This window comes from Myotis myotis, unplaced genomic scaffold, assembly GCF_014108235.1.
Source record: "Myotis myotis isolate mMyoMyo1 unplaced genomic scaffold, mMyoMyo1.p scaffold_m19_p_2, whole genome shotgun sequence".
Lineage (NCBI taxonomy): Eukaryota > Metazoa > Chordata > Mammalia > Chiroptera > Vespertilionidae > Myotis > Myotis myotis.
The window spans coordinates 49,311,611-49,329,212 of NW_023416324.1; the positions used below are offsets into that span (position 1 = coordinate 49,311,611).

The 17,602-nt window shown below is 34.4% G+C and overlaps 1 protein-coding gene across 5 annotated transcripts in view; it reads left to right on the forward strand.

The window, feature by feature from the left end:
• Positions 1-17,602, forward strand: part of LRRC7 (leucine rich repeat containing 7) — a 479,490-nt gene that overhangs the window by 189,846 nt on the left and 272,042 nt on the right. For all 5 annotated transcript variants that reach the window (XM_036352078.1, XM_036352079.1, XM_036352082.1 and 2 more), the window contains one exon: positions 3,282-3,399. In XM_036352078.1, the coding sequence (XP_036207971.1) occupies positions 3,282-3,399 (118 nt within the window). The remainder of the gene's footprint in view (positions 1-3,281; positions 3,400-17,602) is intronic.

Here is a 17,602-nt window from a genome sequence, read left to right on the forward strand (position 1 = left end):
GTAGTAGTTGTCTGAATATTAACTTGTAAGCAATCTGAGATCAATAGCTATTGCTTGTTTACTTTGTGCCTCTCATACTTGGCATAGTGTCTCTAGCCTGTAGCAGGTATCAATTAATGGTTTTCCCATGGATGAATGCATAATTCCTTTTAGGATATACATTTTTTGCTCAAATGTGTTTTTATTTTCAATCTTTAGGCCTTTCTCTTTCTGTCAGCTCTCTTAGTAAACACCTAACCATTTCTTTCTTGAGTCAGTAATTTAAATTGCATGCTCTTCACAAACCAATTTCTGTCAGAGTTTAAATTGCTTCCATTAGCCCTAGAAAAAGACCTTTAGTACACAAATATTTCAAGACTCAAAACAACTTCACTGTTTTTGAAATGTGAAATTTCAATACCAAATGAAAGGCAGGGTAACTATAAACATTAACAGTCTTACTCTAATTAGTAATTAATTAATTTGCTATTTTATACTATATTGAAGAATTATGGTTATTTCATAATCATCCTTGACTTCATTTTCATTCAAAGCTTAATTCTTGAAGGAATCATTAAAATATCTCTTTAATTTCTTTCCAAGTAATAAACATCATAACTCACATTCAGAAGTTCACTTTGGTTATTAAATTAAATTCCACAAGCTTGTTACCTCTCTAAAACTTCTAATACAGTGAGGTACTGCTTTCAGTTAGAACTGAATACTTTACTCATTTTCCCTCAACTTACCTAAGTATTTGGTAAAATATACTTATTAAGCACACACTATGTGCGATGCTAATAACTTGGGTATAGGCAAAGGCGAAACAGATTGCTACCAAGATGAATTAGATATGACTTCTACCTTCAAAGACCTCATCATCTAGAAAATAAGAAATAGGTTATATAGAGAGATGTGCTTCTGTATCATATATATAAATATTAATAATCCCTAGTAGTTATCAACTCTTACTATGTGCCAATCAGTTTTACATGTTCACAAGTAGTTCATTTCCTCAGATCAAGGCCATTGGTTATAAGACATCATTATGGTAGTCGCACGGAGAAACACGCCTTAAAAACTGGAGCTTGCTCTTGACTGTAATGTGCCTCCCAAACATCAAAGATGTTAAGATGTAAAAAACGCAGAACTTAGAATTGATGGATAATGGTAACTCATTTCAGTTAGGTAATGTTATTGTCCTCATTTGACAGAGGAGGAAATTAATAGGGCTCAGAGATGTTAAGCAACTTTCCCAAGACCATACAGCTAGTAAGTAGATGAGTGGGGATTGAACCCACATCAGTCTGATTACAAACACCATGCTCTTAGCCTCCATACCAGAGAAGTCTTGGATTCTCTGTGTAATAGGGTATTGAAAATTTTTCATATATTTTGTTCCTAACATGGTTATGTTTAAAGTTAGAGAAGAATACAGGAATATATTTTTTAATTTATGGGAAAAAATGAGAATTTAGTTGAGATGATGGGACTTAAATTTCAAAAACAGAAAAAAAGCCTTTCTGTTTTGAAATTTAGTTGTCTAAATTTGGCATAAAATGGTTATAATAATCTATTAACTAAAGAATAGTTAGTACACTTGACCAACAACAGTCATGAGGCAGTTGATTTTTAAAAATCTATGAATTTATAACCTTAAATCTATGAATTTATAATATTACATTGCATATAGATGTAATAATCCTTGCTGGATGATATAAACTGGACAAAAATTTAGTTAACTTTTACCATGAGTGTAGACATTTATTTTTCTATTTTTAAAGGAAAATTGGCTGTTAATAGGAACTATCAAACTTACATTTTTAACTGTTATTAAGAAATAGTAGCAACATTTCTGTACAGCATATTGAAATTCTAGCACTACATGAAGTATTGCAAATAATCTATGTAAGGAGCTACAAGTGACTAACCAAAAGCAAGAAAATATATATTTCATCTTAAGTATCAACCAGTACAATCTATTTTTTAAAAGAACTTATGAGTTAAGAAATAATAACTATGGCTTACATCATTTCTGCCTATAAATAATGAATTACATGTAAGAACAAGTGGTAGTTAAATGCACTCTGGGCCAATTGCATCGTCATGGATACCAAAGACTTCATCTGTGGAAATTTAGCAAAACATAATTAGAAATGTCAAACAGAAAGGATCTCATTAAGATAATTCTTCCAGAAAAGAATAAAAATTCTGTCCCAGCTGTTCATATCTTGAGTAATCAAGATAAGATGGACATAGCTAAAAAATCTTGTTTCCCAAAATATGGTACTGTAAACACACACATCAGAATAACCAGATCACTCGAGTTCTTGTTTAAAATACAAGATGTTGATGCCCACCGGGTGTGGATCAGTGGTTGAGTGTCGACCTGTGAACCAGGAGGTCGAAGTTCTGTTTCCGGTCAGGACACATGCCACATGCCCGGGTTGTGGGCTCAAACCCTGTGTGGGGCATGTAGGAGGCAGCCGATCAATGATTCTCTCTCATCATTGATGTTTCTATCTCTCTCTCCCTCTCCCTTCCTTTCTGAAATAAATAAATATATTTTTAAATACAGATGTTGACTTTCATCCCAGACCCACTATATCAGTATGTCTTTGGGTAGAGCGCAACAATCACATTTTAAACAAGCACCTCCACCCACCAGTGATTATAAGCATGCTGGATTTGAGCACCGTTGCTTTCACTTTACATATTTCCCCACCTAATACTTTAGACTGATGGCAGAAATTAACCAATCACTAGTTTTCACCAAGTATCAGAGGTTATATGTTTCATTTATTAGATATTTATGAGCAGTGTAGGGGGAAATAAAAGAAATGTGAGCTCATGTACTCAAATATATATATCAATTCTTGCATGTCATATAAACAATTCTTCAAAATGATTACATTGAAGTGCTACTTTCTGAAATCTAACATAGTGACAGGAAAAGAGAATTGAGGTAATCTTATAGCTGAGGGAATAAAAAAGAAGGGACAACTCCAGGAATTATTTCAAAGAAGAAAATCTATAGGGTCAGTGGCAAATTGGACATTAATGGTAAACAGGAGGAAAAGTAGAATACTTTGGGTTTTGAATCTAAGCAGCAGAGAAGAGTGAGGTACTAACATGGGGATGGAAAACATTCTGAAAACAATAGAGAATTTCAGGGTGGAAGAAGGTGAGAGTGTGTAGCTGGCCCATTCACTACCACATTTATAAAGATGAATTTTGTTACTGAGTTTATATATGAATGGACTTAACCAAATTGAGTTCTAATTAATCATTATTTTTTACAGCAATTGTTCAACTGTCAAGCTCTACGAAAACTAAGTATTCCTGACAATGACCTTTCAAGTCTGCCAACCACCATTGCTAGTTTAGTTAACCTTAAAGAACTCGACATCAGTAAAAATGGTAAGATTTCATCTCATCTCTAAATAATTTTTACTGAAAATATGTTTTAATGATTTCTCTTAGAAAATGGTATGATACTTTTTCTTTTATTTTGTTGCAACTCTAAGTTAACTTTATTGAAAAGTTAAATCTTACTTTATCAGTTAATGACAGAAAACCTCTCTCCCCTTTTCTTACTGGTGTGCCTAATTTCCCTTTGCATTTAGATATATTATTTAATCTATTTTAGAATATTTTACTGCCTTTATACTGTTTACCTCATTCTCAGTATGTAGTGAAGGACCAGGGGTATTTTCTATAAAAATAAAATAATAAATCCTTTCTTTCAGACATCATAATGGACTGGAGATATACTTGATGTTAAACATAGTGCTTATAGCCCTAATCGGTTTTGCTCAGTGGATAGAGCGTTGTTGGCCTGTGGACTGAAAGGTCCCAGGTTCGATTCCGGTCAAGGGCATGTACCTTGGTTGGTTGCGGGCACATCCCCAGTAGGGGGTGTGCAGGAGGCAGCTGATCAATGTTTGTCTCTCACTGATGTTTCTAACTCTCTATCCCTCTCTCTTCCTCTCTGTAAAAAATCAATAAAACATATAAAAAAAACCCATAATGCTTATAATTGACAATATGATCTTGTGAACTTCAAAATTTGTTAAAAATGTAACTTCTGTTAAGTGTTCACACACACACACACACACACACACATACACACACACACACACTCTCACTCACTCATGAAGTAAAAAACAAAGGAGAAGAAACATAAAACCAACAAGGGGACACAGGAAACTCTGGGAAATGTTGGATGTGTCTATTAACTTGATTGTAGTGATGGGATCACTGGAGTTTGCATATATCCAAAACTCATCAAATTGCACATATTAAATATGTGCAGTTTTTTGTGTATCAATTATACCTTAATGGAGCTGTTTTTAAAAAAGAAAAAATTAATTTAAGCACCCTAAAAAAAATAAAAGTTGGATAAGATTGGCTTGATTCTAGGTAAATAGGGACCTTAATTTAATCTGTTAAGGACACTAGGAAAATTTCTTGATCACATTAACTATGGCATTTCTAAGAATTCCTAGACTGTCCTGTTTAATATTAAGATCTTTCCATTGTTACTCCCTAGAAGCAAACCCTATTTCTTTCTACCTCTACTTTCTTAGTAATATTTATGAGAGAAACTGATATACTATATATTTACATCATTTATGTATTGTCTGGATTCCTCTTACTAGAATTAAAATTCAATGATGTGTAAATACGTCTCTCTTCTCCGCGTCCAGCGTGGCTAGAGAGCGGTCCGGTTCTTGAGTAGGGGCGGCTGGGGATTGAGAAAAATGAAAGAAAGAGACAGACACAGAGATGAAAGGGAAAAGCTGGAGCCCGGTGGGACCACTGTCCTCTGACCTGGATCCGGACAAAGACAGTGACTCTGAGCCAATACAGCATATGTATTTTATACTGCAAAAAAACTGGAAGTTTAACTAAAAGTCAAGACAAAGGAGATTATTTGCATTCTTGGGTGGGCTAGAGTTGTATTCATTCCTGCTGCTTGGCTGGATTTAAATAACAAAACCCACCCCCTGGCACCTGGGCTGAAGGTTAAGCTGACAACACTCCTGCCTTTTGGCAAAACGTGTTTCCGGGACTTGGCTTTGCCAACGCCACTGGCTTGAGCTGACAATAATGAAAGAAATGCCCATGTGCCTTCCCAGGTGCTCTCTACAATGATGTCTCAAATTTTTTTGTGTTTGTTAGTGGTGTATCTGTATTGCTTAAAACAGTGTGTGGTCCATTGTAGGATCTCAACACATAATGATTAAATGAGTTCTTGAATGAAAGGTTATTCTGGATGAACATGGAACACTTGTTGAAATGTACCAGTGTGAATAGCTAGTGAGATGTCTAGAGTGTAAGTCTATGAGAGTCATAGAGAAGTTTAGTGTCACCGGGGAAAGAGGAATAACCCCTGTAAGTAATCAGTGAATATCATAAAAAACACTACAATGAAATGCTTAATTACATAGCACAAATTACAATTGCAAATTCTTAGAGAATAGAAAGATTAATTAAGGCTGCTTTATTATTAGAGAAGAATTCAAGTAAAAGATGTAGCCTGAGCATTTCCATGAAGCATGGTAGCATCTGGATAAAGGAGAGCATTTCATTTGAAGGAAACAGAATACAAACAGTGGACACACACTTTCTTCTATCCAACTTATCTTACCGCTTAGAGTGTTTTCAGGAAAACAATTTTAAAAGGACTATATGCAGACTTAGAGAATAGCAGCTAGACCAGGGGTGGGCAAACTTTTTGACTCCAGGGCCACAATGGGTTCTTAAACTGGACCGGAGGGCCGGAACAAAAGCATGGATGGAGGGTTTGTGTGAACTAATATAAATTCAAAGTAAACATCATTACATAAAAGGGTACGGTCTTTTTTTTTTTTTTAGTTTTATTCATTTCAAACGGGCCGGATCCGGCCTGCGGGCCGTACTCGGCCTGCGGGCCGTACTTTGCCCATGGCTGAGCTAGACTTAGGCCCACTAAAAGATGACATTAAGTTCTACCTTTATTGTTTTAAGATTAGATTTACAGGCCACATATTTAAATGGATTGGTATTTCTGCACTTTATTAACAACTAATACTGCTTATTTATTTACATACATTCACACATGAAGTACTATTTTCAAATTTTAATTTCTGAGAAATATAGGATGGAGAAATATACCATATCTTCAGGAAGGTTTGGCTGGAAATCTATCTTAAAGAGGATTAGAAAAAAAGTCATCACCAAGTATAAACACACAACTCCTGATAAATATGAGATTTGGAGAACTTAAGTCTGTGAGCATCCTTAAAAAGTCCTTATGAGTATTATTTAGGGACTTTTAGCTATGTTTATATTCTCTATATTCTGGAAATATTTACGCAAAACGACATGCAAGACATGGCAAGCTGCTCTGCGGAGTTAGCACAGGACAAAAGGTTAAGTGAGCCATTGCTGGAAGTTACACAAACGGTGAAAGATTTTAACACAGGACCCATTTCAGAAATCATACCTTAAAAGGCTGTCACTGACTTCTATGGCAGAGACCTTGACAGTTACTTAAGGAGCATAATACATCCTTTGGGGATCTGTCAAGTGCAAAAGGAGCAGATAGAAGAACATTAAGTGCAGTGTCAGCATCACAGTTAGCAAGGCTGGAATAGCCCTGGTGGAAAAGAGTCAAGACACGGGAGAATATCATGAGAGAATACCACTATCAGTATTGGTATTAGAGGCAGAAACAGAATGTTAATTTGTAGACACACTCATTTAAGTACTACTTAATCTGGTAAGAATTTGCCTGAAATGTGCTTGAAGTTGATGAGTGACTCCATACAATGAACTAACTCATCTGGAGGCTGAGTTTAAAGCTGACCTTGGTCGTCCTTGTGGCCTCCAATCTTTACTTTTCATTTTCAGTTCTTCCATTTGCCACCTTGATTCACAATTTTTCCTTTTATCATTGAGAGGTACTATTTTATAATAAAACCTTGAATAAGTAAACTATTGAGTGCAGAAAGATATCTACATAATTTACGTGACTAGCTTTCATCTACCTCTCCCACCACATCCCCAGCTATCCTTTCTCCCTTCCATTTCATCCACAGGCAATTCCCAAATGCATCAGCTATTTATTTGTGACACACGGAACTCTGTTTTTTTTTCTCTTTTCAAAATATTCCTGCCTCCCCTCTGTTGCTCCTCATTAAGCAGACAGGGTCATCTTCACCTTTCAAAAGGTGTTTCAGATGCCATTTATTCTGGGAAATTTGCCTGTACACAAGCAGAATTGATTGCTACTTCCTATGATCTGCCTTGTGTGTGTTTTTGCTTTGAACTTATCTCACTTTGTAATTTAATATCTATATATCCCTATATATTTGACTAGATTGTGAAACCCTGGAAATCAGGGACTATTTTATTGATCTCTCTATTTGAAACCACTAACACCTTACCCAGCATACATAGTAGTGCTCAATAAATGTTTAACAGGTTAATAACATTATACAGAAGCATTCTTTTAAAATATTCGATGTGCATTTATACAGGGTGGGGCAAAAGTAGGTTGACAGTTTTTTATAGAGAAAATAATGAAATATTTAATAAATAATAATACAAGAATTAAGTGTGTTTTCTATACAACTCTTTATCTTAAAGACCCTATGTAGGCTACGGACATGTTAAGTGTTGTGACTGAGTGCTGGAAAATATAGAAATGACACTGCAGTAAGTAATGAGTAACCACGAAAATCAGCTTTAATCTGTCATGTAACAATATTTTTTATATCCTTGGTCCTTGGGATAGTGACTACTTCATGTCAAGCTTTGACCTCTCCCTTGAGCTTTAGACTGATATAGCCACCCGCATGCTGAACATAACTATAATATGTTCCACAAACACCCCAGACATAATATATTTAAAACCAAACTCATCATCCACCCAGTCTGCTTTTTCTCCATTATCCAGCTCTCTGCTAATGTTACTATTATCCACACAGGTACCATATGCATTCTGTCTACCATATGCATTCAGTCACCAAATCCTGCCAAATATACCTTCAAAATACATGTATAGTCAAGTCTGTTTTCTTCTTTCTGATCCCATACAATTTTAATTTACTCTCTTTCATTTTCCTAGACTACTTAAATAGCCTCCTAATTGATCTCCCCATCCCCATTATTGCCACCACATTACAAAGTAGCTTTAGCAATCTTTACACATTGCAAATATTACCAGGTTATATTTACTTAAGACTCTTCAACTGACCTAGGATAGAGTGTAGGCTCCCTAATACAGCAAGTCCCCACAATTCTATCCTCCCATCTCACCAAAGGTGATTTGCATTTTTTAACCTATGGTCAAGGTACTTAAATATTTAATGCAATCACCATCTCCATGACTCTCTATTATTTTCTCTGCCTAAATTATCTTTCACACTCTTTTACCTGGCTCAATCTTTTTCGTCATTTAAAACTCAATTCAGTATTAAAAAACATTTGACAGTTATATTAAAATAGTTAAATAGTCTTCATATTTAAGCTGTTAAGCATTTTAAGCATGAAGAAAATAATGAGACCAATGTGCCTATCGTGAGATTAAAATATTAACATTTATTTTGGATATCACATTCTAGTTTTTTAAAAAATAAATAAATAAAATCTTACAGAAACTTGCCCTAACCAGTTTGGCTCAGTGGATAGAGTGTTGGCCTGTAGACTGAAGGGACCCAGGTTTGATTCCGGTCAAGGGCATGTAGCTTGGTTGCAGGCACATCCCCAGTAGGGAGTGTGCAGGAGGCAGCTGATCGATGCTTCTCTCTCATCAGTGCTTCTAACTCTCTATCCCTCTCCCTTCCTCTCTGTAAAAAAATCAATAAAATGTATTTTAAAAAATCTTACAGAAACTTGTAAATTCTCATTGTCACTTCCTCCCTCTCAGAGTTAGTATGTTTAAAATTTCAGTGAAGTACTAATACATTGTACATATAGTTTTGCAAGTTTTTTATTCCACATTATGTTTCTGAAATCTGTCCTTGGTGACCAATGTGGATCTAATTGTACAAGCAAAGTAAAAATTCCAACGGCTTTATATCTTTGCCAACACTTGCGGTTATTAAATATTTTAAATGTTGCTCAATCAGATGGAAGAGTAGCTCAATATTTTAATTTATATTTCCCTAATCACTAGAGGAGTTGGATTTTTTTTTCTTCTTATTGGCAAATGTAAGGTATCTTTCTCTACAAATTGTCCTTTTTGGTACATTTTTATTTTGGATTGTTTATTATGTATGTGGACATCAGTCCCTTGGTTAAATGAGTTACAAATATCATCTTCCAACCTGTGGCCTGTCTTTTCACTTTGCTTGAGATGCCATTTGCTATAGAGAAGTTGACATTTTAATGTATTAAAATTTATCACTCTTCTCTTTATATTCTGTATTTTCATAGCTTATTTAATAAAAATTTTCCTACCCAAATATCATAAAGGTATTGTCTATATTTTCTTCTCAAGCTGTTAGTTTCTTTTTACATTTAGGCCTTTGATTCACTTAAAACTTATTTTTTGTGCTATATAAGATAAAAACTCCATATAAATAGATTATTGTTTCAGCAACACTTATTAAATAGTCTTTTGTTTTCCACTAATTTATAATTCTACCTGTTTTACATACAAAAGACATTTTTCTAAACTCCCCATCCTGCATCATTGGCTTATTTGCCTGCTCCTGTGCCAACAGCATATTGTTCTAATTACTAAAACATAATGTTGAGTTTTAATCTCTGATAATACAAGTTCTCCTTTCTTTTCTTTTTCAAATATATCTTGCTATTCTTAGTATTCAATTCTTCCATGTATATCTTAGGCTCAACTTGTTGAGGTTCACAGATAATCTGTTGGAATTTTTTTAATTAGCTTAAATTTAAAGATTGATTTGGGAAGAATTTATATTTTTGTGATAGTAAGTATTGTAATCCACAGACATTTACCCTTATTTAGGTTTTATTTTATGTCTTGCAATGAAGTTTTCAATTTTTCTCAAGAAAGTCTTTTATACATTTTATTAGAGTCACCCTGCCAGAGGATTTTCTACTCTGCTAATTGTTGAAATACTCTTTTGTCTATTGGTTGATTATTGGTTTATTTTCCAATTATTAATTTCTACTTTTTTACTTCCTACTACAGCTATTTTTATTATGACTCCTCTTCTTTCTTAGGGTTTATTCAGTTGTTTTTATTATTCCAATATATACTTTTTGCCATTGGATGTACTTATTTTCCTGGTGAACAAAATTATACAGACTTCAAGTGCACAATTCTACCACACCTCATCTGTACACTGTATTGTGTGTTCACTACTCCAAGTGAGTTCTCCTCCCATCACCATTTATTCCCCCTGTACCCCCTGTAATACCCCTCCCCTGGGCAATCACCACACTGTTGTCTGCATTCATGAGTTTTTATTTTCTTTTTTGCTCAATCCCTCTACCTCTCCTCCCTGCTGCCTCCAGCCCCAAACTCTCCCCAACCTGACAGCTGTCAGTCTATGAGTCAGCCTCTATTTTGCTTGTTAGTTCACTTATATTTAAAGCTTTTTTCGTTTTCACATTTTTATTGAGATACGTTGCAGACTGTATGGTCAGGATGACACTAATTTCTCATTATTTATTGACTTTCACATTGTGGCCAAGTATATGGTCAATTTTTAAAATACAGGGTGTCCCAAGAAATACATACACACACTTTGAATAATTATAAAGGCAGTGTTTATTTTCATTTTCATTTAACAGTTATCAGCTGTTAAACTGTGTATACATTTTTTGGACACCCTATGTACATTGCTTCTTACAATATAAATACATATTCTCTTATTATTGGGTTCAGGCTAGGAATCCAGTAATTATATAATTTATTCTCCATTACAGTATGCATTTTTAAGGACAAATGCTATTTCTTAATTTTTGCATACTTGAAACATTGAAAACACTCAGTGCTTGGAATGTTTGCCTACTTGGAACACTAAACACACCTAATGAACTGGAAAAAAAAAAGAACTGGAAAATGAGATTTCAACCTCTTGTGTTCAGTAAAAGATTCTGTTCTCTCTCTCTCTCTCTCTCTCTTTCTCCATATGGAGAAATATCTGTAAATTACCCTTTCTCTCTTAAGTCTTTCTAATCCTCAAATTACATGCAACAATCCATGGGTGAATGCATCAGTTTTTCATACCAATGCATCTTTTATCCTTTATTATGCATATCTTAATTCAATAGTTAAATAGAAGCCCATGTCCATCTGTGATGCATTTTATATAGAGTGATCTCTGAATAAATAGTCTCTGCCTGTTTAAAGAGCTGATTCATGGCCATAACGGAGTAAACGTTTTATATGATAAAGCAAAATAATGAATGACAAGGTTTAATTAGCTGGTGATTCAGTTTTAAATATGAATGTTGATTTGTCATAGTTCAGAGCGACTATGACACTATAATTAAATGACTTTAATGAAAATGAACTAATGTGAAAACCCTTCCTAATTCTGCAGCAATTAAGTGATTTTTCTCTTATCCTCTAAAACTTATTTCTATACAAGAATAGATTTTAAAAGCATCATAGTGGGCAAAATTACTATTGTTAGTTGTAATGAAAGGCAATCAGAGTTGAAGGCATTATTATGTGTTTTACCAGCTTGCCAATTATTCCTCCCCTTCCCCCAAATGCATGCAAAACACTAAAGACAAATAATATCCTCAATTTCCAGTAAAGAAAAGAAGTTTCTCTCAAACACATTTGAGAAAACATATGAGCAACCAGTTAAATGATAAAAAATATTTTAAATGTTGAGCATATTAAGAATAGACACCCTGCTGGATATATATATATTTGGGAGGGATGCCTTAGGTGAATTGGGGAGAACACGTTACCATGCATCTGTTCTCAATTAGCAATAAATATGCTCTTTGGTGTTTGGCAAATCATTAGGCCATTTGTTTAGAGCAAAGCTTATTATTTTGCCCTATTAAATGTCTGACTTTCAGCACTCTTAATGTGTTATTTATCTGAAAATCACTAACACTTCCCTAGCTATAAGACTTCTTTTCTACTTATGTCCAAGATCATAGTGTTACAGTAAGCCTGGATGGACTCCCTCCATTTCTGTTACTGAATCGGCTGGCAACACAAACCCAGTCTGATCTGCTGCCACCTTCTCAGCCTTGTGCCAGGACTTTTAACTCTTTCCAATGTCTTTATCAGCAAATACAATCAACAAATAATGCTTAAGTATGTTATTAACACTTACTCCATGGGAGGATAGAGTTTACAGCCAGGCAATATATCTAAATATAAGGAAGAAAGCAGTTGCTCTCACCCCTTCATCTTTCTGAAGTCTGTGTTGGGCTGTCACCTAGACTGGTACATTTCCCTAGAGTCGCAGCGGAGCCTTTTCTGAGCTGAGTGATTAAGCTGTCTTCTGTGTCGCTGTGAACCCTAGAAAACTGTAAGAGAACAAAATTGAACTGGGATTGAAGCATGGTGAGCCCTCTCTCCACAAGGCCATGCTCCCTCCCAGTTTCAGTGTAAACTCCTTGAAAGCCAGATGAGAACTGCTGCACATTAGTTGCACTGTTTCTAGATCCACAATAGCCATTTTCAAAGTATAGGCATAGTACGTGCTCAATAAAGTGGTTAATTGATAATGAAGGATAAAATTATTAGTCAAATATGAAGTAAGATTATTAAACACTTTATTTTACATAATAGTGACTTATTTAAAATAAATGATTGCTGTTGAAGCAGAGAGAGTGTGGGGGAAGGAACCTGGTGTCATTTTAACTAAATCAGATTCATTCTTCTGGGAATGAACTTGTTGGTCAAGGCCATAAAGACCTCTCAAATTTTTCTCTAGATCTATCTTTAAGGCAGAATCAGTTGCATAACTGTCTCATATTATTGACTACTTTACCTGCCTTTGATTTTTCTTTTTATAAGGCCACTACAGGAGGCAGAATCTTTGCAGGAAACCTTTAGCTCTTTCTCCTCCTCTTCCTCTTCCTCTTCCTCTTCCTCTTCCTCTTCCTCTTCCTCCTCCTCCTCCTCCATCTCTATCCCTTATCTTTTCCCCTCCCTCCCACCCTTCCTCCCTCCCTTCCTGCCTCCCTCCCTGTCTCCCTCTCTCTTCCTCACCCTTTTAAAGATATAACAGACCTGTACGGTTTCTCCCAAATTTGCTAACCTAATTGCTGGATGTTTTTTCTTCCTCCTATATAACATATTGCCCCTATGAATTTCCTCTCTAATCAGAACTTACTATTCAGTAGAGCATTGTCTCATATGCCAAAAATTCCTTGGGGAATGTAGGCTAATACACAAAATAAGATTACAGTATATCCTTTTAAACATCAAAAATTTTATTTTATGTGAATCATTCTTAATGGACATTATTAAAAGATGTTTCACATCACATTATTTTTGTTAAATAAGTGTAATTAATGCAATTGAACTTTTCCAGCTTGACTTGAGTTCATCATAGGTTCTGTTTTTGAACTTTCTTTTAGTATGTGTAGCTTGCCTCTACACAACATAGATTGGTATAATTTAAGAATTCTGCTATTAACTTCATAGTTTTCCCCTCACCAACTTTATTATCAGACCATCATTATACTCTCTTCATATTGGCACTCTGCTATTTCCAGTAGCCCCTCCTTTCTCCTTGTTCCTTCTATTTGCTATCTGTTGACCTATATATAAAGTTTACAAAGATCCTGAACTTGGCTTATGACACTTGTTGGCAACATGTTAAATTAAGAAATAACTTTATTACCTGAACATTACCCTCAAAGTTCCAGAAAATCATACTATCTGAAATTTGACCAAGTAATTATAGAACAAAAGCAGTTTACAATGCCCCTGTAGGAGCTACATGGTCAACCTTCAGTGTGCATCACACTCAGAGTTTCAGTTGTATTTGATACTTGCAGAGTATGTTGGAAACAAATGTAATATGTAGTGCTTTGTTATAAGTGTTGCATTGTCAATCTTGAATAGCTAAAATGTATACCCAAAAGTAGTTCAAATCCTAGATTTAGTAGAGGCAGCTAGTATAATAATGTGTGGAATAAGGTTGTCCTGTTTTCAAGTCCTGGCTAGTCTTGGAGGCTCAGTTTCTTCATAAGTTAAAGTAATAATAAACCACATTATAAAATTATTGTGAAAGTGGAATAAAGTGATTATAACATTTTCTCAATAAATTTCATTCTCTCTGCTCCTAAATATACTTCCATTTATTAGATATACAAAAACTGCCTGCCTTCTTTAAATTGAAAAGCATTCTAAAAGTTGATATCATAATTAAAATATCACAGTAATGTCTCATAAATATATTTTCTCTTATTTTTATACAAAATATTAAGATATTTGTTCAGCATATGGCATTCATATCACAGAATAAACCATTTGGGTTGATATGTCTGTGAAATTCATAAAACAAGCGTTTCAAAATGCATTATCCATAACTATTATCAAGTGTACTGATTTATATAAATATTTATAGGTAATCAACATAAATGTTAATGTACTTAAGAGAACACAAAGTCATTCAAAATGTGGTATTTGTAAAAATTCTGTATTATGTTTGTATGGAAAGAGTTACCTTTTTCATCTTAGAAAAGTTCATTTGAATCTAAAACCTTTGTACTAAAGTCAAATGTTTCTATACTTGTAAAGTTTTTTAGTTCAGTGCTTCAAGGTATGGACGCAAAAATATAATTAGATGCAATTTAACAAGCACTTGCTGAGTTACCATTGCTTTCTTGAGTCTAATCAAGATCATGTCAGGATTGTCAAGATATTGAATGTCAACTGAAAAAATTTACTTATTGGCTCCATCCTGTCTTTCTAGAATACCTCTTCTACTATTCCAGCCACCCTTTGACTCCAGCAGAACCACCAATCTATTAATGCCACCACCTTCTCAGGATTTCTTCCCTTTTGATGTTTTCTCTGCCCTTTTTGCATGGCTTAAATGCCATGCTTAATCATTAGATGACTCCCGTTAGATGACACCCTTGCTTTTATCTCATGTCACTGTGTATGCTCAATAAAATTATAATTCTGGCTGCACCCAACTCTACCTATTGCTGAAAGGAACTGGGGAAAATCCTTAGTTACGCTGGTTGGTATCACTTTAGGTTCATGATTGCAACATCTAAGTACAGCTTTCATGCTTCCCAACTTCTTTTATCCATCGATGTTCCTCTTCTGGTGACTATGTCACATATTTTCTTCTGTCTTCAAGCCTTCCACACTTCATCGCCATCTTCACGGCTATTCATCCTACTCCACTGAGAATATTAACACTCTTAGAAGATAACTTCCATAGACTGTTACCATCATATGTACCCATAGACCAGCATCTGCACCCATATTCTCTGATTTTTGCTTATTAGTGCAGATGAACTATGCCTGTTCATTTCTGAAGCCAATCTTTCCTCAACAATCCTTTTTTTATAATTAAATAAAGTTGAACACTATATTTATTCATTTATTCAAATATATTTTTATTGATTTCCGAGAAGAAGGAAGACGAAGAGATAGAAGCATCCATGATGAGAGAGAATCATTGATTGGCTGCCTCCTGCAAATCCCCCACTGGGGATCGAGCCCACAACCCAGGCATGTGCCCTTGACCAGAATAGAACCTGGGACCTTTCCGTTCCAAGGCTGACGCTCTATCCACTGAGCCAAACCAGCTAGGGCTGAACACTATATTTATTACTGTCTTAAAATCCTTTTGTGAGACCTATTTGTCTGTATTAGTAATAAACAGGGTAGTCAAGGTGAAAACAATTAACTGAATACTGTATACTAAAACCTCAATTTAGCCATGACTTTCAACTTTTCCATGCTAGGCAGAAAAGATTCAGATTGGATTGATTTCAGAATTCTTCCCTCTCCCTTCTGCACAGCAGTGAAGTGGTCAAATGGAGGCAGCAGGAAAGTGAACAAGAATGAAAACTGCACAAAGTGAAGTCGTTTTTGAATAATTGAAAGTTGAATAGGAATTTTTTCAACCTAATTTATTTAAAAGGGAAAGGGCAAAGAAAACAGATAAAGAAGTCTATTATGTCTTTTCTTCTTAAAGATATTCATATTTTGTTAATGCAATTATCAATAATTCCATTGCATTAGGATCTTTGTTTCTAAGGTATTTTAAGTTCCAATGCAGAAATGTCATTTCTCATTTGACAGTATTTATGTGGACATATTCAAAAGAGATTTTATGATATAGTTACTGAAGTAAACATATTGGGAAAATATTACTGCAATGTCCTAATTTGGATGGTAAACATTTATCGATGTCATCTGCTATTTGTGAATAGGGCAGTTGTCCATTTTTAAAAATAAATATACCATTTTGCTTATAAAACACAGTGCTTCTTGTGTAACTAGTTTAGGATACATTCCTCATTGGTTGTTCAGCCTAGGTTTGAATCTAGTCTAAACATAATGAGCTTGAATCTCCAGGGATTCCCAAAAGAATACAATAGTGATGCCCTTAAATAAGGGCTGCATTAGAAAGCCTATGTGAGGTGTCAACTGAAAAATAGGGATTAGAACTTGCGTTGTACTAGGTATCGTCTACAAATATTTGATCTGATTTTCTCCAGTAATCACAAGTAAAAAAATTGGAATAAGATAATTATAAAAGTAAAAGATATTTATCTCCCTAATTCTGAATAAATAAATTTGAAAATCAGTACATAATCCATCTCAGAAAATGTGTATGTATGTATATTTAACATATAATTTATATATATATATATATATATATATATATATGGCCTTTTTAATTATTCAAAGATACTGTGTTTCAGAGTATCACACAGACCAATCTCAAAGATTGGTAATAAAAATGTGAGTTCTACAATAAGTCTAACATCATTTTAATAGGAAGTAACATAATGGGGTAAAGAGGAACAGGAGATATGATGCTGAAAAACTGAATTAAATCCCACCTATATCCATTTCCATCTATAAACACTCATTAAGTATTTAAGTAAGTCACTTAATTCTTGTGAATGTGTGGTTTTTCATCCATGAAATGAAAATAATGTTGCTTAATATATCTTCCTCACAAGATTAATAGAAGAATGAAATTATTTTATACAGTGGCATAGAGAAGTTTGTTACCTTTCATTTTATTAATATGTGAATTTTATATAGTATTTATTAGGTACGTGTTAAGTGCCAGACATGCTACTAAGCGCTTTACATTAATACCAGCTAATACTCATAACACTCAAATATTATAATGTCTAAAATTACATGGCTAGTTAAGTGATAACACAGGGATTCAGTCACCTTGCCAACCTGTGCTTTTAACTGTTACGCTATCTTACCTCTCCAAGTTTAGACTGAACTACAAGATGGGTTTATGTTCTAAGAACTTTTCCTAAATTCAAAAATCCCAGCTCTCATAAGCAAATTAAGATAGCTATAAGAACCTCAGCAAAAATATAAAAATATTGCTCAGTACAAACTAGTTATACAGCATGTCCCAAAAAAATGTATACGCACTTTAACAGCTGATAGCTCAATTTTGACAATGAAATGTGTTTTTTAAAAAAACACCACATTTGTAATTAT